Below are 14,072 nucleotides of genomic sequence, written 5' to 3' on the forward strand. Positions count from 1 at the left end.
TTTAAAAATACTACTATAACTAAAATGAGAGAACAATCAGGTGTCACAATAAGATGCCCCACAAATTATTTGTACCAGTTAAAAAACAAAAAAAAAAAGTTTGTCCACTATAAACGGCCTGCATTTGTATAGAGCTTTAATTAGTCCCCAAGGACCCCAAAGCACTTCACACTACATTCAGTCATTCACATACTGGTGATGGCAAGCTACATTGTAATCACAGCTGCCCTGGGGCCCACTGACAAAGGCGAGGCTGCCGGACACTGGCGCCAACAGGCCCTCTGACCACCACCAGTAGGCAAACATGGGGTTAGTATCTTGGCATGCAGCCTGGAGCAGCCTGGGATCGAACCACCGACCTTCTGGTTAGTGGCTGCCCTGCTCTGCCACCTGAGCTACAGCCACTATAAGACAGAGGAGAACACCACAGGGATAAACCCTGCAGGCCTGACAACAGGTCGTGTACCACTCCTCCAGTTTGAGACAGTGTTTGTTGGGTCCAAACATGCGACCCTGCTGGAATTAGACCACGAGAGATGGCAAACAGGACAGGAAGCCACAGTTACAAGCCTGGGGGAAGGCAACCCCCCAGGGTGAACAATAGGAAGAGAAGGAGAGTAGTGGAAACTACTGAAGAGGGTGCAAAAGGGCAGGCCACCCTCTCACTTACCCTTCCGTCCTTAACAGGACTGCATACGATGCAGTGTGCTGATCTCTAGATGCATCTGTAAGAAAAATGGGTAATAAAAGGATTGTGTGAAACTTGCACAACCTGCAGATCATGATCTCTTCCAAGACAAAAGGACCAGAGAGACTGGTGTAGCCACGACATTTGATAGCTGGCCTGGATCTTGATAGCTGATCTCAATTTGGACTTTGGCTGAGTGGAGGGGACACTGAGGGTATTACCGGGAGAAACCAAGGTGTGCAGAGCCTGTTTTACCAAATCTGCACGTTGGAAAATAAGCTAAATTTCACCCAAAAGTGTCCTAAACGCAGAAGTGAGGGTGAGGGTTGGAGTCCCGGAAAGCAGGACTTACTTAATTCTACTGTCCTTGGTTTGGCAACCCTTCTATCCTCTGACGAGGGGGTAGAAGACCGACGGCATTCGCTGAGCTGGGTTTGAGTCCCGGGGAATTAAGAACCCCTGAATTCTACTAAAACCATTCGATTCCGAGGGAGTAGATTGGCTAGATATTCCTCACTAAATTTTACTAAACAACTGCCTTGGAGTGGAGAACTCAGAAAGTGTCCTGAGCACCATAAAAGGGGGAGGAAGACAAGCACTGATGTAGGTGAGTGTACCGCTAGACAAAATGGAAAGGCAACACCCCACATGCATACAACATGCACTGGGATTAACAAAAATCATACAGGAAGTGGCACACATCACAAGGGGGTACCTGTTGAAGGTGTTAACAACACACAGCATGGTTGCCTATGTTAACTCGCAAGCACTTAGGATTTGCTGTGCCTGACTACGAAAGAGACATTTTTAGATGTTTCTGAAACAAAAAGGTGTAGTAAACAGAGTTTTGTTTCAGAAAAAAGGGGGAAGGTAAAAAAAATGACAAAGCATAAATAGAAAATGCATTAATCCTTTTTTTTTTTTTGTTTTTGTTTTTTTTTGTTTGTGTGTGTGGAGATTTTAATGAGAACCAGTTACAGAGTGGAAGGAAACAGATTCTGGAGAAAATGCATTAATCCTACTAACACATACACACATGCAGTGGAGCTCATGTAGACCAGATAACATCTTAGTCATGCGTTTCTGTTATCATCTTGTCCGGTTCACTTAGTGGGATGAGAAGTGATATATAAACTGCTATTATACTGGAGGAAATATGATAGCAGGGGTGAACAGAATGCTGCAGAGAGGGTTCAAATTAGTGAAACTAATTGATTTTTGGTTTCTTGTTCCTGATGTGTGGGGGAGGTTTTAACCATGGCACACACCTGTAACCTGGTTACATGGGAAGAAACTCATCATCTAATGTTTTGGAATTTATTTGGCTGGTGCATTTTTCTCTTACCAAAAAGAAAAGTTACCAAAACTTTTCTTTTTGGTAAGAGGAAGAGGATTCTTGGACAAGTCCTAAAACTAGGCTTTCATATTTTTAATTTTTGTTTTTTTATTCTTTTCTTTTCTTTTGTTGTTTTTGAAGAGTGCACTGAGCGTTTTGTTTGAGAATCTGTTCTCCTTTAAGCAGGCCTGCACGATTGGAACTGAACGCACTACACAACATTTTGCTAGAAACAATCTCAAATTGAACTTCTCCACATTAACATGGGCTCTGGAGAAAGTCACTTATATGGGACACAATCAGATAGTAAGTTACTGCTATCAGCAATAAACATAAGCACCAGTGAGACTGGACTGACAAAAGTCCAGACTGACAAAAGCTTGACTGACTTGATACCATTACGTAAGATTGCACCTACTCCACCCATACAGTGACAAAAGGGTGAATATATGGTAAATGGACTGGTTCTTATATAGCGCTTTTCTACTCTTCTGAGCACTCAAAGCGCTTTACACAACTTGTGCATTCACCCATTCACACGCATTCGCACATTTGTCTAAGTGCTTCTTTTAGCTAACATTCACACACATTCATACTCCGATGGATGCATCGGAGAGCAATTTGGGGTTAGTATCTTGCCCAAGGATATTTGGCATGCAGACTAGGGGAAGCCAGGAATCGAACCACCAACCTTCCGATCAGTAGGTGACCTGCTCTACCACCTGAGCTACAGCCACCCCACCCCAATATATGTATGTTTGTTTTTTTTACAGGAGCAGGAAGATGACAGCAACATCCTAGTTTTGCATGAGCTTATGGGCCATGCAGACTTAACCTTTTAGTTGCCACTTTCTGTGTGTATTTACCGACGGTGTGTTAATTATGACCTTGTATTGCATACAATGCAAAGGTCACAGTGAGAAAGTGCAGAAAGGGCATACAGATATACTGTATTAACACCAACATTACTTCTTTCTTCTTTCACAGCAGGGAGGACTTAATCACATAATCTAATCACCTGATTTGCAACAGGACTCACCACTGGCTAATGTTTTTTTAACACAGGGTTACAGGCCTGGAACGGAGCTACTCCAGAGGAGAAGCCCTGGATTTTTTAAAGGGACGAAGTAGATCTTTTTTGTGGTTCTCTAATTCTGTTGAGTTGATGCATGGCAAGGATCATGTGGCAAAAACGGGTTTTCTGGGGGAGTTTTCATTTTAAAATTATATTTGCAGGAACCGGGGAGGGTTACTGAAGGAAATCATCCATAAGGTGCAGACTAAAACTGAGAGAGAAAACTTCAAGAGCACCAGTGAGAAGCAGGGACCATTCCAGGCACAGCTGACAGACCATGTAGTGGTTGAGGTCAAGGGTCATTCCATTTGGGGTCCTGCTAGTCATCATGAGAATGAGGTCATGAGGTCCCGCCTCGCCTGGTCCCGCGGTTGCCACACCGTCGTTGGACCCAGGTCGGCCTGTTCCGCCTCGCCTCTGCCGGCCATTTTCCAGGCCTCTAAGTTGGCTTCATGGCCGTCGGGGACGGCCTCCGGACCTGCTCAGTGGCCGCCACTGCCTTCCAAGTGGTCGGCCTCCTGATTGGTTTTGCCTGCGCCGCCGCCGTTGCCGTGTGCACGGTCGGCCTCCAGAACTGTTTTCCCGTCGCCGCCATTGCCGTGTGCACAGTCGGCCTCCAGAACTGTTTGCCCGTCGCCGCCGTTGCTGTCCTCACGGCCGGCCCCCTTAACTTTTTATGGACTCTTGTTGGGCTCTAGTTTGGTTTTGTTGTTAATCTGTTTTCCTGTGTTCTGGACTCTTGTGCTCCTTGGTTTTTTGTTTCGGTCGTTTAGGCTGTAGTTGTCTGGTTTGCAGGACCTACATGATTTATATTAGAAAAATCCCAAAGCAAAATGTCCAGACATAAGTTTTCCCCCTGAAGCTCAAGATTATTTGGGTTATCTGAATGGTTGACAAAAACAAAATGAAGGTTTGGGAGTGGCCTAATCCAGATTTAAGTCTGATTGAGATCTTGAACACCCGCCGTTACTTGGATTTCTCATCAGTGGAACAGAGTAACCACAATAAAGGAACAATAGATGTGAAAACACACTTGGACTGTTTTCAGCAGAAAATTTAAAAAAAAATGTAGTTCTTTTTTTAATCAATTAGCAAAGGTATAAAGCCTGCCTAATAATTATTTGCCTGCGAAATAATGTAAAAAAAAAAAAATTTTTTTTAAAACTCAAAAAACATAAAAGCCAATTCAGAGAGAATCATTTTATGATGAATTAAAATAATAAAGGACTATTACATAGTGCAAATCATACAGAGCTAATTGAGTAGAGTCCAAAAATAATTTGGAGTTATTGGGAAAAAAATCAAGGTAAATTCCCTTTGTCCTCTTAGGCAGACGAGCACAAGTGAGCCAAAGAATTTAGTGGTTGCTTGCAGGCATGGGTGTGTGCATGTTTGCCTGAAAAGGTTTCATGGTATTTCCATAACAAGGAAGAGTAACAGTAAATACATTCATTCGTCCAGCGGCGCAGCAAAGGACTCAGACACATGCACCACAGGTCGGTACAGTTTTGGTTACCATAAAATGGCAGCAGGCTGTATGATGGAATAATTACTACCTTTTGTAACTTGGCTGTTGAAGGCTGTAAGTTTCTACAGCAGATAAGTAAATTATGTTCCATGGGAAAGTTACAGTTACATAATCACATTCATTTTGAGTTCTGATAAAAGAATGAGTGTTTTGTACATTCTGAACTTCACTGAAACCATTTTCTGTTTTCTACTGTACAATTCTGTCTTTAGTGGTGAGCAAGTTGCAAGCCAAGATTCAAAAATCTTTCAAGGCACCTGTGTGTAAAATCTTCATCGTTACTGTAACTGCTTCAGATATTCAGATGGAGTTTTTGTGGTGATTTTACGTAATTATAGCAAAGCTCATATATTTTTGCCTTTTATGTTTATTGCTTTTGAATTTAATAATAATGCATTGGATTTATATAGCGCTTTTCAAGGCACCCAAAGCGCTTTACAATGACATTATTCATTCACGCACTGGTGGAGGCAAGCTACGGTTGTAGCCACAGCTGCCCTGGGGCAGACTGACAGAAGCGAGGCTGCCATATCGCGCCATCGGCCCCTCTGGCCAACACCAGTAGGCGGTAGGGTAAAGTGTCTTGCCCAAGGACACAACGACCAGGACAGAGAGGCCGGGGATCGAACCGGCGACCTTACGGTTACAGGTGCCCTTCCCAACCCCCTGAGCCACGGTCGCCCGAATTTGCCAGAAGTGTGGCATTATTTCTGTCACGGTTCTGGGTCCAGCTGTGTCCACCACCTGTGTGTAATCTCCCTGTGTTTCTCTGTGTGTATTTAAGTCGCATCTTCAGTCATTGTAGTTGTTGGTCCGTCTGTGTATCCTCCATGTCTCATTCGTGTGTTCTCCCTGCCGTCACCATCATGTGCCGTTGTCTACCCTGCTTCATGTTTGAGTTCTGGTTCGTATTCAGTAGTTTAGTTGTTTCCAGTATAGTTTAGTGTGATCTCTGTTTGCCGTTTTTCCACGTGCTTTGTGCTCAATAAACCACCTTCACACCTCCACGACTGCCTGCGATTGGATCCTCCTTTATCATCTCCACACGGCTCATCTCACTCGCCGTGACAATTTCACTGGCAGCGCGTCTATTTTAACACTGGACCCAATTCTGTAATGTGTGAATCTTTGATCAGTGCCCTGCCTGCTCTTCTTTTCTACGTTTGCATGCAAGTGATTTTTATCTAACAGCAACATTCCATTGATATCAAGGTTCAAACTCTTACCCAAGTACACTCTGGCATGTAGGCAGTTATTGAACCTTCCAATGAGCAGATGAACGACTCTAACTCCTTAGCTCTTTTTTTTTTTTTTTGTCAAACATGCGTGCAATAGCTTTCGTCATGTATTAAATGCTTTTTATTGCCAATGTTTGAATAGATGTTATAATTCACCAGCCAGACTCATGGGAGCTGTAGGCAACTTAAAAACCAGAAAATCCCACGGCTCACAGAATCTTAAATTTTAGTCTAATCAAAACACAAGAAAATGGATTGATGTAATGATGTAGTTCCTGAAATTTATAAAGAAAAAAACAAACAGACAACACAGACTGCTGGCTATTGATTGGTAATATTACCCCTTCATTTGCAAAGTGCTTAAGTTAACATTTGACCTACCTGCTAGTGCGATACAAATTTCAATACAGGAGCAGTATATTTAGGTGAGAGCAAAACACAAGAACCATAGACTTCTGGCTATTGATTACTAATATTACCCTATGGTAGCTGGGAAGGTCAGCCCCTCCATCCCCACCGTCCTGATAAGGATAAGTGAAAAAAAATGGATAGATGGATGGAACTGAAATTCACTGCATTATATATAATTTTGTTTCCCTTTACAAAAATAAAAGACTTTTAAGCATGCAGAAAATTAAATTTCTGGAACCTACCTACAATTTCACACACACGCACCGTGTTATTAAACATATTCTAAATATGTATTTTTTTTATGTTTTAAAGAAACGTTCTGGCTATAGTAATGACACTGATATGACTGACTTTCTGTTTTAGCTGCAGATCTTCAACATGACGGCTGCCAGCTATCTTCTGACTGAAGAACAGCTTTTGTGCTGCATCTGTCTGGACGTGTTCAGGGATCCCGTCACACTCCCATGTGGACACAACTTCTGCAAACATTGCATCACAGAGCATTTTAATTTTAATTCCCAGCGCACGTGTCCCATGTGCAAAGAGCATGTGGATAGGAAATATAAGCTTGGTGTGAATACTTGCATATCTGAGATGGCTGTTCAGTTTAGAAAAACAGTTGGAAAGAAAGCCGATAATGGCTCAGAGCAACACGATGCCACACCAGAAAAAGTTTTTTATAATGATCTTGATGCACCTAAACGGACATCCCTGAAGTTCCTGTTCATAACTCTTAGCTTAACTTGTCTGACACTCTTCTTTGTAGCTAATCTACATTTTCATCAAGCATTGTCCATCTTAAAAACTCACCAGCTGTTTAATTTTATGGAGAAGGAAGAAGACAGGATGTGTGCTGAACATGACAAACCTTTGGAGTTCTATTGCAAGAATGAACAAATGATCATATGTCAGTCATGTGTGGACACAGATCACAGATTTCACCAGGTAGTTCCCCTGATAGAAGAATATGAAGCAAAAAAAGCACAACTTGGGATAACAGAGGCTAAAATTCAGCACATGATCCAAGAGAGACAAAGAAAAGTCCAGGAGCTTAAACAATCCTTGAAGGTCAGCACAGAAGCTGCAGACAGAGAGACGGCAAATGGTGTTCGGGTCTTCTCGGCTCTGATTAAGTCTCTGGAAAGAGCTCAGGCAGAGCTAATTGAGATGACTGAAAAGAATCAGAAAAGGACAGAGAAACAGACCAAAGTTTATATCAAAGAGCTGGAGCAGGAGGTCTTTGAGCTGACGAGGAGACGTGCTGAGATGGAGGAAATCTCACGCTCTAAAGACCGTCTTCGTTTCCTCCAGAGCTTCCTGTCCCTGAATGCTGCTCCACCCACCAAAGACTGGACAGATGTCAGCATCTGTCCAGCAATATACAAGGGAATCACAAGGACGGTTTTGGTGAAAGCTGTGGATGAGCTGACAGAGACCATCAAAAATGAGATGAAGATGATACGGGACGCCCAGTTCAACAACCTTCGACAGAATGCAGTGGATGTTACTTTGGATCCTGATACGGCACATCCTGCTCTCATCCTGTCCAATGATGGGAAGCAAGTTCATTGTGGGGATGAATGGAAGAAACTGCCAGACAGATCAAAAAGATTTGAACCTGCAATTAATGTTTTAGGGACACAAGGCTTCTCCTGTGGAAGACTTTACTATGATGTCCAGGTTAAAGGAAAGACTGTGTGGATGTTAGGAGTGGCCAAAGGGTCGGTCAATAGGAAGGGAGAAATTAAACTAAACCCAGAGAACGGCTACTGGACTATATGTCTGAGGAACAGAAATGAGTACTTTGCACTTGCTGCCCATCCTGTCCCTCTCTCTGTGAATGATCCCCCAGAGGAGGTGAGAGTTTTTGTGGATTATGAGGGTTTGGTTTCCTTTTATGATGTAAATGCTGCAGTTCTTCTTTACTCATATACTGGCCAAACCTTCAATGAGAAACTTTACCCATTTTTCAGTCCTGGTACTAGTGACAGTGGCACAAACACTGCTCCTCTAATCATCACTCCCGTCAAACAACAAAGACTGGACTAAACCTTTTTTAGAACTAGTATATTTTGGTGTTTAGTTGTAATGTTGTTTTAGTTGGTAGTTCTTGAAGGTATACTCTTGGTTTAGGTGTAAAGGAGGCTCACTAAAATCAATGTTTCATTGCGAAAAGTAGGCATTTAGAAAGAAAGATGCAAATTCTTTCAAAGGCATTTTTCATTCAGGTAAATGTGTGAACCTTTAAGTTGTAAAACGTCTTGATGCATTCTCAATTATTCAGGTAAGTAAATCTCCAAAAGTTGATTCTGTTCATCTGGATCTAGTGTTTTCAGTGGGAGAAACGTTTCCTCACTCATCCAAGTGACTTCTTCAGCCTCAGCTGACTGCAGGTTTCCCCAATCTTATAAACAGTACATTTGCATAATGACTGAAACCAGCCCACATGACTGAAATCAGACCATCTCTGAATCGAGGAGGGGGCCAAGGGTACATCTTTCACCATCTTACAATGATGTGATTGCAGCCATTCCCCAACTCTCTGTGAATGGTACTCATGGCCATTGATCAGTGGTTGTTGATCGATGATCATGAGAATTTGCATAATTATGATGAAGGAACTGACCTCCCAGCCCATTGTTCCTTCAGTGGGCTGGTTTCAGTCATTATGCAAATGTACGGTTTATAAGATTGGGGAAACCTGCAGTCAGCTGAGACTGAAGAAGTCACTTGGATGAGTGACGAAACGTTTCTCCCACAGAAAACGCTACGTCCAGATGAACAGAATCAACTTTTGGAGAACCTTTAAGTTGTTTTATCACTATTTTAGAAAACACTGTAATTATATAATATTATTATGGATGTGGGCTTTAGTAAATTATAAGCATGCATTGCTATGAACAATGCTGGCTGTTTTAAAGCTTATTCTAACATCCCCATTTCAAATTTAATAATTACACATTATTATTTGGAATGAAGGTTGTAAATTTTTTATTAACAATTATTCTTTTAGGGTGGTGATAGCTTTTAAAACAGATATGTTTTAAACAGATATGTTGCCAGGTCTCTCTTGTAAATGAGATTTTTAATCTCAATGAGATTTTTTACCTGGATAAATAAAGGACTAATAATATGTTTGACGGATCCTGTCTTTCAAGAAAAGGCCAACCGAAAGCATGCACTGAGCTCTGAGTCATGCACTGGCCTAAAGAACAAAACAAACTAAATTAGACCTTCTATATTTACACATTTAAAAGTTAACAATATAATAGAAATATGTGGAATTAATATATTAATCCCAAATTCAATTTGATCAACAAAATCATTAAAAAATTTGCCAAAGCTTTAAAAAAAAGTAAATGAGGACCATTATGTCTAGTTCTGTTTAAATAACATTGTTTCTCCCTTATTTTACTTAAATTGTAAGCACCATTAGGCAGCAATAAGTACACCCTCCATTCAGAACAATTACATGGTAGATAGTAGGAGAGTATAGAAATTTGATGCAATGTTAAGAAAATATCATGCAGTAGATAATGAAATAAAAAATATCCTTTTGAAAATGTGCATTCTGTAACAAGGCAAATAAATGGACACATTGTAATTTATTAAACCACTAGTAATTGGAAAAATGCAAAATCTAATCAGGTCATAGGTTGCATTTCTAGCATGCTTAATTGTTTGAATATTGAATTAATTGAAATGAATCAAAACTGAATATCCTAGGTCTCTTTACATGTTTTCCTACTGGTTTCAGTTATTTTGTATTTCAAGTGTAAGTTTTTGAATTGTTAGATACTTTAGATACTGGGGGGAAATATAAAAATACTGCAATCTTTAGGTAGCTGGGAAGAAACCCATTCTAAAACTGACTTCTCCAATAACTCGAAAATAAGGCAGCGTAGGAGCTTTAAATACCACAGGTGTGTATACTAATCTTGGTAAAGTTCGAATCTCAGAGACCTCTACCTGAAGGTCAGAGATCAAGTATTCTGAAAATCTTCTAAATGCAATACCTTGAGAACAATGTGAACTGGGATTTTGAAATTTATACGATAGTCTTACTTGGAAGGCTGAAGAGTAGTTTTGGCAGTTGCCAGTATTTTTTAGTCTTGAAGACTAAAAATTTTTTTTAAATGTATTTAAAATTTAAACTTTGGTAGTCTAATTATTGACAATATTTGCTCTTTATTCGTTTTCAGACTTTTTGGTAATGACCCAATGACTGATTAACCAAAAGTGCCAGCTTGTTTCCTGACAAGTCATATGTTTGAAGAGGGCATTGGATTGAAATGATATGCAAGTCTACTGAACATTAAACTCAAATTTACAAAACTTAACCATCCATATTAGAAGAGAAAGAATGGAAACTACCAGATTACAAATGTATTACTTGCCTGCATGCACAAGGTTTTTATTCCGATATAAATACTCAATACTCTTTATTACTATATAAGGGAATATAGTCTGCTGGCAATATAGCTATACGCAATACGTCATTCAAATATCATTTACTCACATTTTATTATTATATTACACTTACACTGATGCTCCAGACACTGACATGTAAATTCCTCTTTGATGGATTAAATCTACCAAGCTGTTTTTTTTCATAAGACTCTGTGCCAACTAATAATCATCAATGGATTCATATTAATACACCACATAACAGTGGATGGACTTTTGTAGAGTACAGTGTTTGATATTTATACCCATCACTGTTTTTGGTCTTATTTTGTTCATTCTGTTTTTTCATAAAGAAGTTGGAGTCAGATATATTGAGACCTCTCCTGTCGTTTTTACGTACCTCCACAACATCATCTTTCACTTTTTGTCCTATTTCTCTTCACTCACCCCCTGAATCAGTTAGGGCAGATGGCTTTGGTTTTCCTTCCCACTGTTGCCAAGTGGTTGCTTATATGGAATTGTTAGAGTTTTCTCTGAATTATCTCCTTAAGGCAACTCGTGTTGTAATTTGGCACTACATACATAAAAATGAAGTGAACTGAATTGTGACAATGTTTGCATTCAAGTTAGTAAAGTGCCAAAAAAACACTTAATTACAAGTTGGTTATGTAATAAGGTTTCTCTCTCTCATGCAACCTGCCCCACTTCTACCTCCTACAAGCAAACCGCAACCCAAACTCTTGCTCTGTAACAAAGTGTGTGTATTTATGTGTCAAATACTTGCCATTAATAACCCATGCACAACAAAAATATTAATGACTAAACTTCATATCCACAGAAACTAAACGTTTACATCTCTGCAAGAAGATAATGATAGTGCTCATTATATAATAAGATTTAGGCTCGTGGTGCCATGTCGTCAGTCAGAAAGATGCAAATCAGCAAAAATCTCTGACTTAGTTTTTCTGATTAGAACACATCAGAAATGATACACAATAGACTTAATCGAGAGAGTGAGCATCACAACGTCTCCCTAACAAAAGCTGCTACAACAGGTCTGGAACTTCACAGAAATGTAAGCTTTATGACAGAACTAAAGTACCAACATGCATCCATCAAGTGTGAGTACATGTGTTACTGATCGATAGAAAAAAGTGCTTGGGTGAATAAGGCAAGTTGAGTAAAGTTCTTTGAGCTAAAACAGGTATGTTAAACAGATATATTAAAACAGATGTGTGTATTTTAGATGGTGCTTTGCTCTGAGTTCATAGTTGCATGTTGTTCTGTCCTCACTAGATGTGGGCGTGATTTAGCTTATCCAGTTTGACAGACAGTGAACAGAATGAGAAGAAGAGAATGCTTTGAACTCAGATTCTTCTTTACTTCGATCTGCATCTCCAGTTTACAATGCCATCTTACTAAAGGCTTCTTATACATGGTATCCCTTATCCATTTTCATTGTCTCTCCTTTCTCGTTTCTTTTTGTAAAACTAAATAAACACAAAACAGATAATTACCTTCTCATTCACTGAGCATACATAATGTACTAATTGAAACTTAGTTTTAATGACAACCAGCAAAAACATAAATCTCAAGGTTGCCTAAATTAAACATAAACATCACCTTCAGTTAACTAGCATTATTGCTCATAGCAAGTTAGCAAACACATGCTAATATACTGTCGCTAGCACACAAATAGCTTTACAAATGAGTAATGACCACACAGCTGAAATAGTAACTCAGTATACTCAATTTACACATGCATCACAAATCAGATAGTTAAGGTTATAATATATAATGGAAACTTACAGGCATGCGTGGGCAAAGGTTTCACCTCCACTGAGCAATTGTAGCAAACTAGCTGGGCATAACAACTTCCCAAGGACCAACTGTGGCCACAAGAGGGTGCCAAATCATACAAACAAAAGCATATTACCACATTAAAGTTATACCAACACACGTCTTTGAGTGCTTTAAGAGAGACAGCGATCTTCCTCCAGCCACTGTCAGTTCGTACCTCTGATCACAATCTGATCTTTTTTTTTCCTTTTGCCTGAAGAAAAACAAAATGTATTTTTTCTTCACATCTGACTGGAAGCTCAAGGAACAAACTGAATGGACTCAGATCACTACCGCTCGTGTCTGCACACTACTTAGATGCTCCTAATAATTAATGTACAGCTTCCCCTTGCTTCTTTATGTTTTGCTTCCAAGGAGCCAGACTTTCTGGTCATTTTGTAAAGTGTCCTTGAGCGATAGTTCTCCACTCTTCCTGAAGGAGTGGGAAGGAAAAGTGGGAAGGAAAAGTTTTCCTTTGGACTTTAGCTGCTTTTCTTGTATCTGTCCATTCTTCATTACTAGCAACCTGTCACAAAAACACACATTCTTTAGATGGATCTATGAAAAATAGCAAAGGTTTTACAGGCATATATTTTTATTTTTGCACCAACAAGGTGATTCCTAAAGATTTATTAGCCAGAGGCTTGTCATAACTCAGCATGGTCTGCAGCATGTCCTTAAAAAATTGAAGGATAAAGTCTCAGCCCTAAAAAAACGCCCCTCAAATCTACAGCAGATGAACAGTATATGAAAGTCATGTCCTTTAAAAAGAGGAAGAAATCCAGCACCCAAGAGATCTGAACCCAAGAGATGCATCTGGACTTTCAGTTCATCCAGCTACTGTTCATTGAAACCTCAACAGAAATGGTCTCAGTGGAAGGGTGGCTGGTAAGAAGCCATTCTTGAGGAAGGGAAATGGAGAGAAGAGGCTAAGCTATGAAAATTGCACAAGAACTGGACTTGAGTGAATCAGATAGGATGCAGTGATTTTTGGAATTGAAGTACCATCAGATTCTGATACCAAATGGAAAACACCTGATTGGCAACAGCTTCATTTTTCAGCATAACCTCATCCCAAATCTGCCTTCCACTGAAACCATTTCTGATGAGGCTTCAGTGAACAGTAGATAATCAATTAAAGTCTCATGTATCAGGTCTTTACATTATTATTATTATTATTATTATTATTATTATTATTATTATTATTATTATTATTATTTTGGTTTAATAATAATGGCCAATAAAACCTTACCTGGATTTCAAAAACACGCAGTGGAACACTAAGTTATGGATTAGTCTCTCCCAGACCTCAGGATTATTGAAGCAGTGTGGGGATCATCCTGACAGAAAACTGAACTAAAGGCAGAAACATCCACAGAAGAGCTTTGAATGTCCTTCAAGAAGCCTGGAGAACAATTCCTGGAGATATTTAAAGAAGTTAAAGAAAGTTGCCTCAAAGAGTTCAGACTGCTCAAGAATAAAGGTGAAAGGCAGTCATACCAAAATATGCCAAATATCGACTTTTAAGCTCATTTGAATTGTACAAAGTC

At 39.8% G+C, this 14,072-nt stretch overlaps 1 protein-coding gene across 1 annotated transcript; it reads left to right on the forward strand.

Moving 5' to 3' along the window:
- The first annotated feature begins 4,418 nt into the window (after nt 1-4,418).
- LOC106097710 (nuclear factor 7, brain) lies at nt 4,419-8,325 on the forward strand. Its single transcript, XM_025899842.1, has 2 exons — nt 4,419-4,595; nt 6,640-8,325. Exon 2 carries the CDS (start codon nt 6,655-6,657, stop codon nt 8,323-8,325), a length of 1,671 nt encoding a protein of 556 aa, XP_025755627.1. The 5' UTR covers nt 4,419-4,595; nt 6,640-6,654.
- The last annotated feature ends 5,747 nt before the right edge of the window (nt 8,326-14,072 follow it).

The sequence above is a fragment of the Oreochromis niloticus genome, linkage group LG17 (assembly GCF_001858045.2).
Source record: "Oreochromis niloticus isolate F11D_XX linkage group LG17, O_niloticus_UMD_NMBU, whole genome shotgun sequence".
NCBI classification, from domain to species: Eukaryota; Metazoa; Chordata; class Actinopteri; order Cichliformes; family Cichlidae; genus Oreochromis; species Oreochromis niloticus.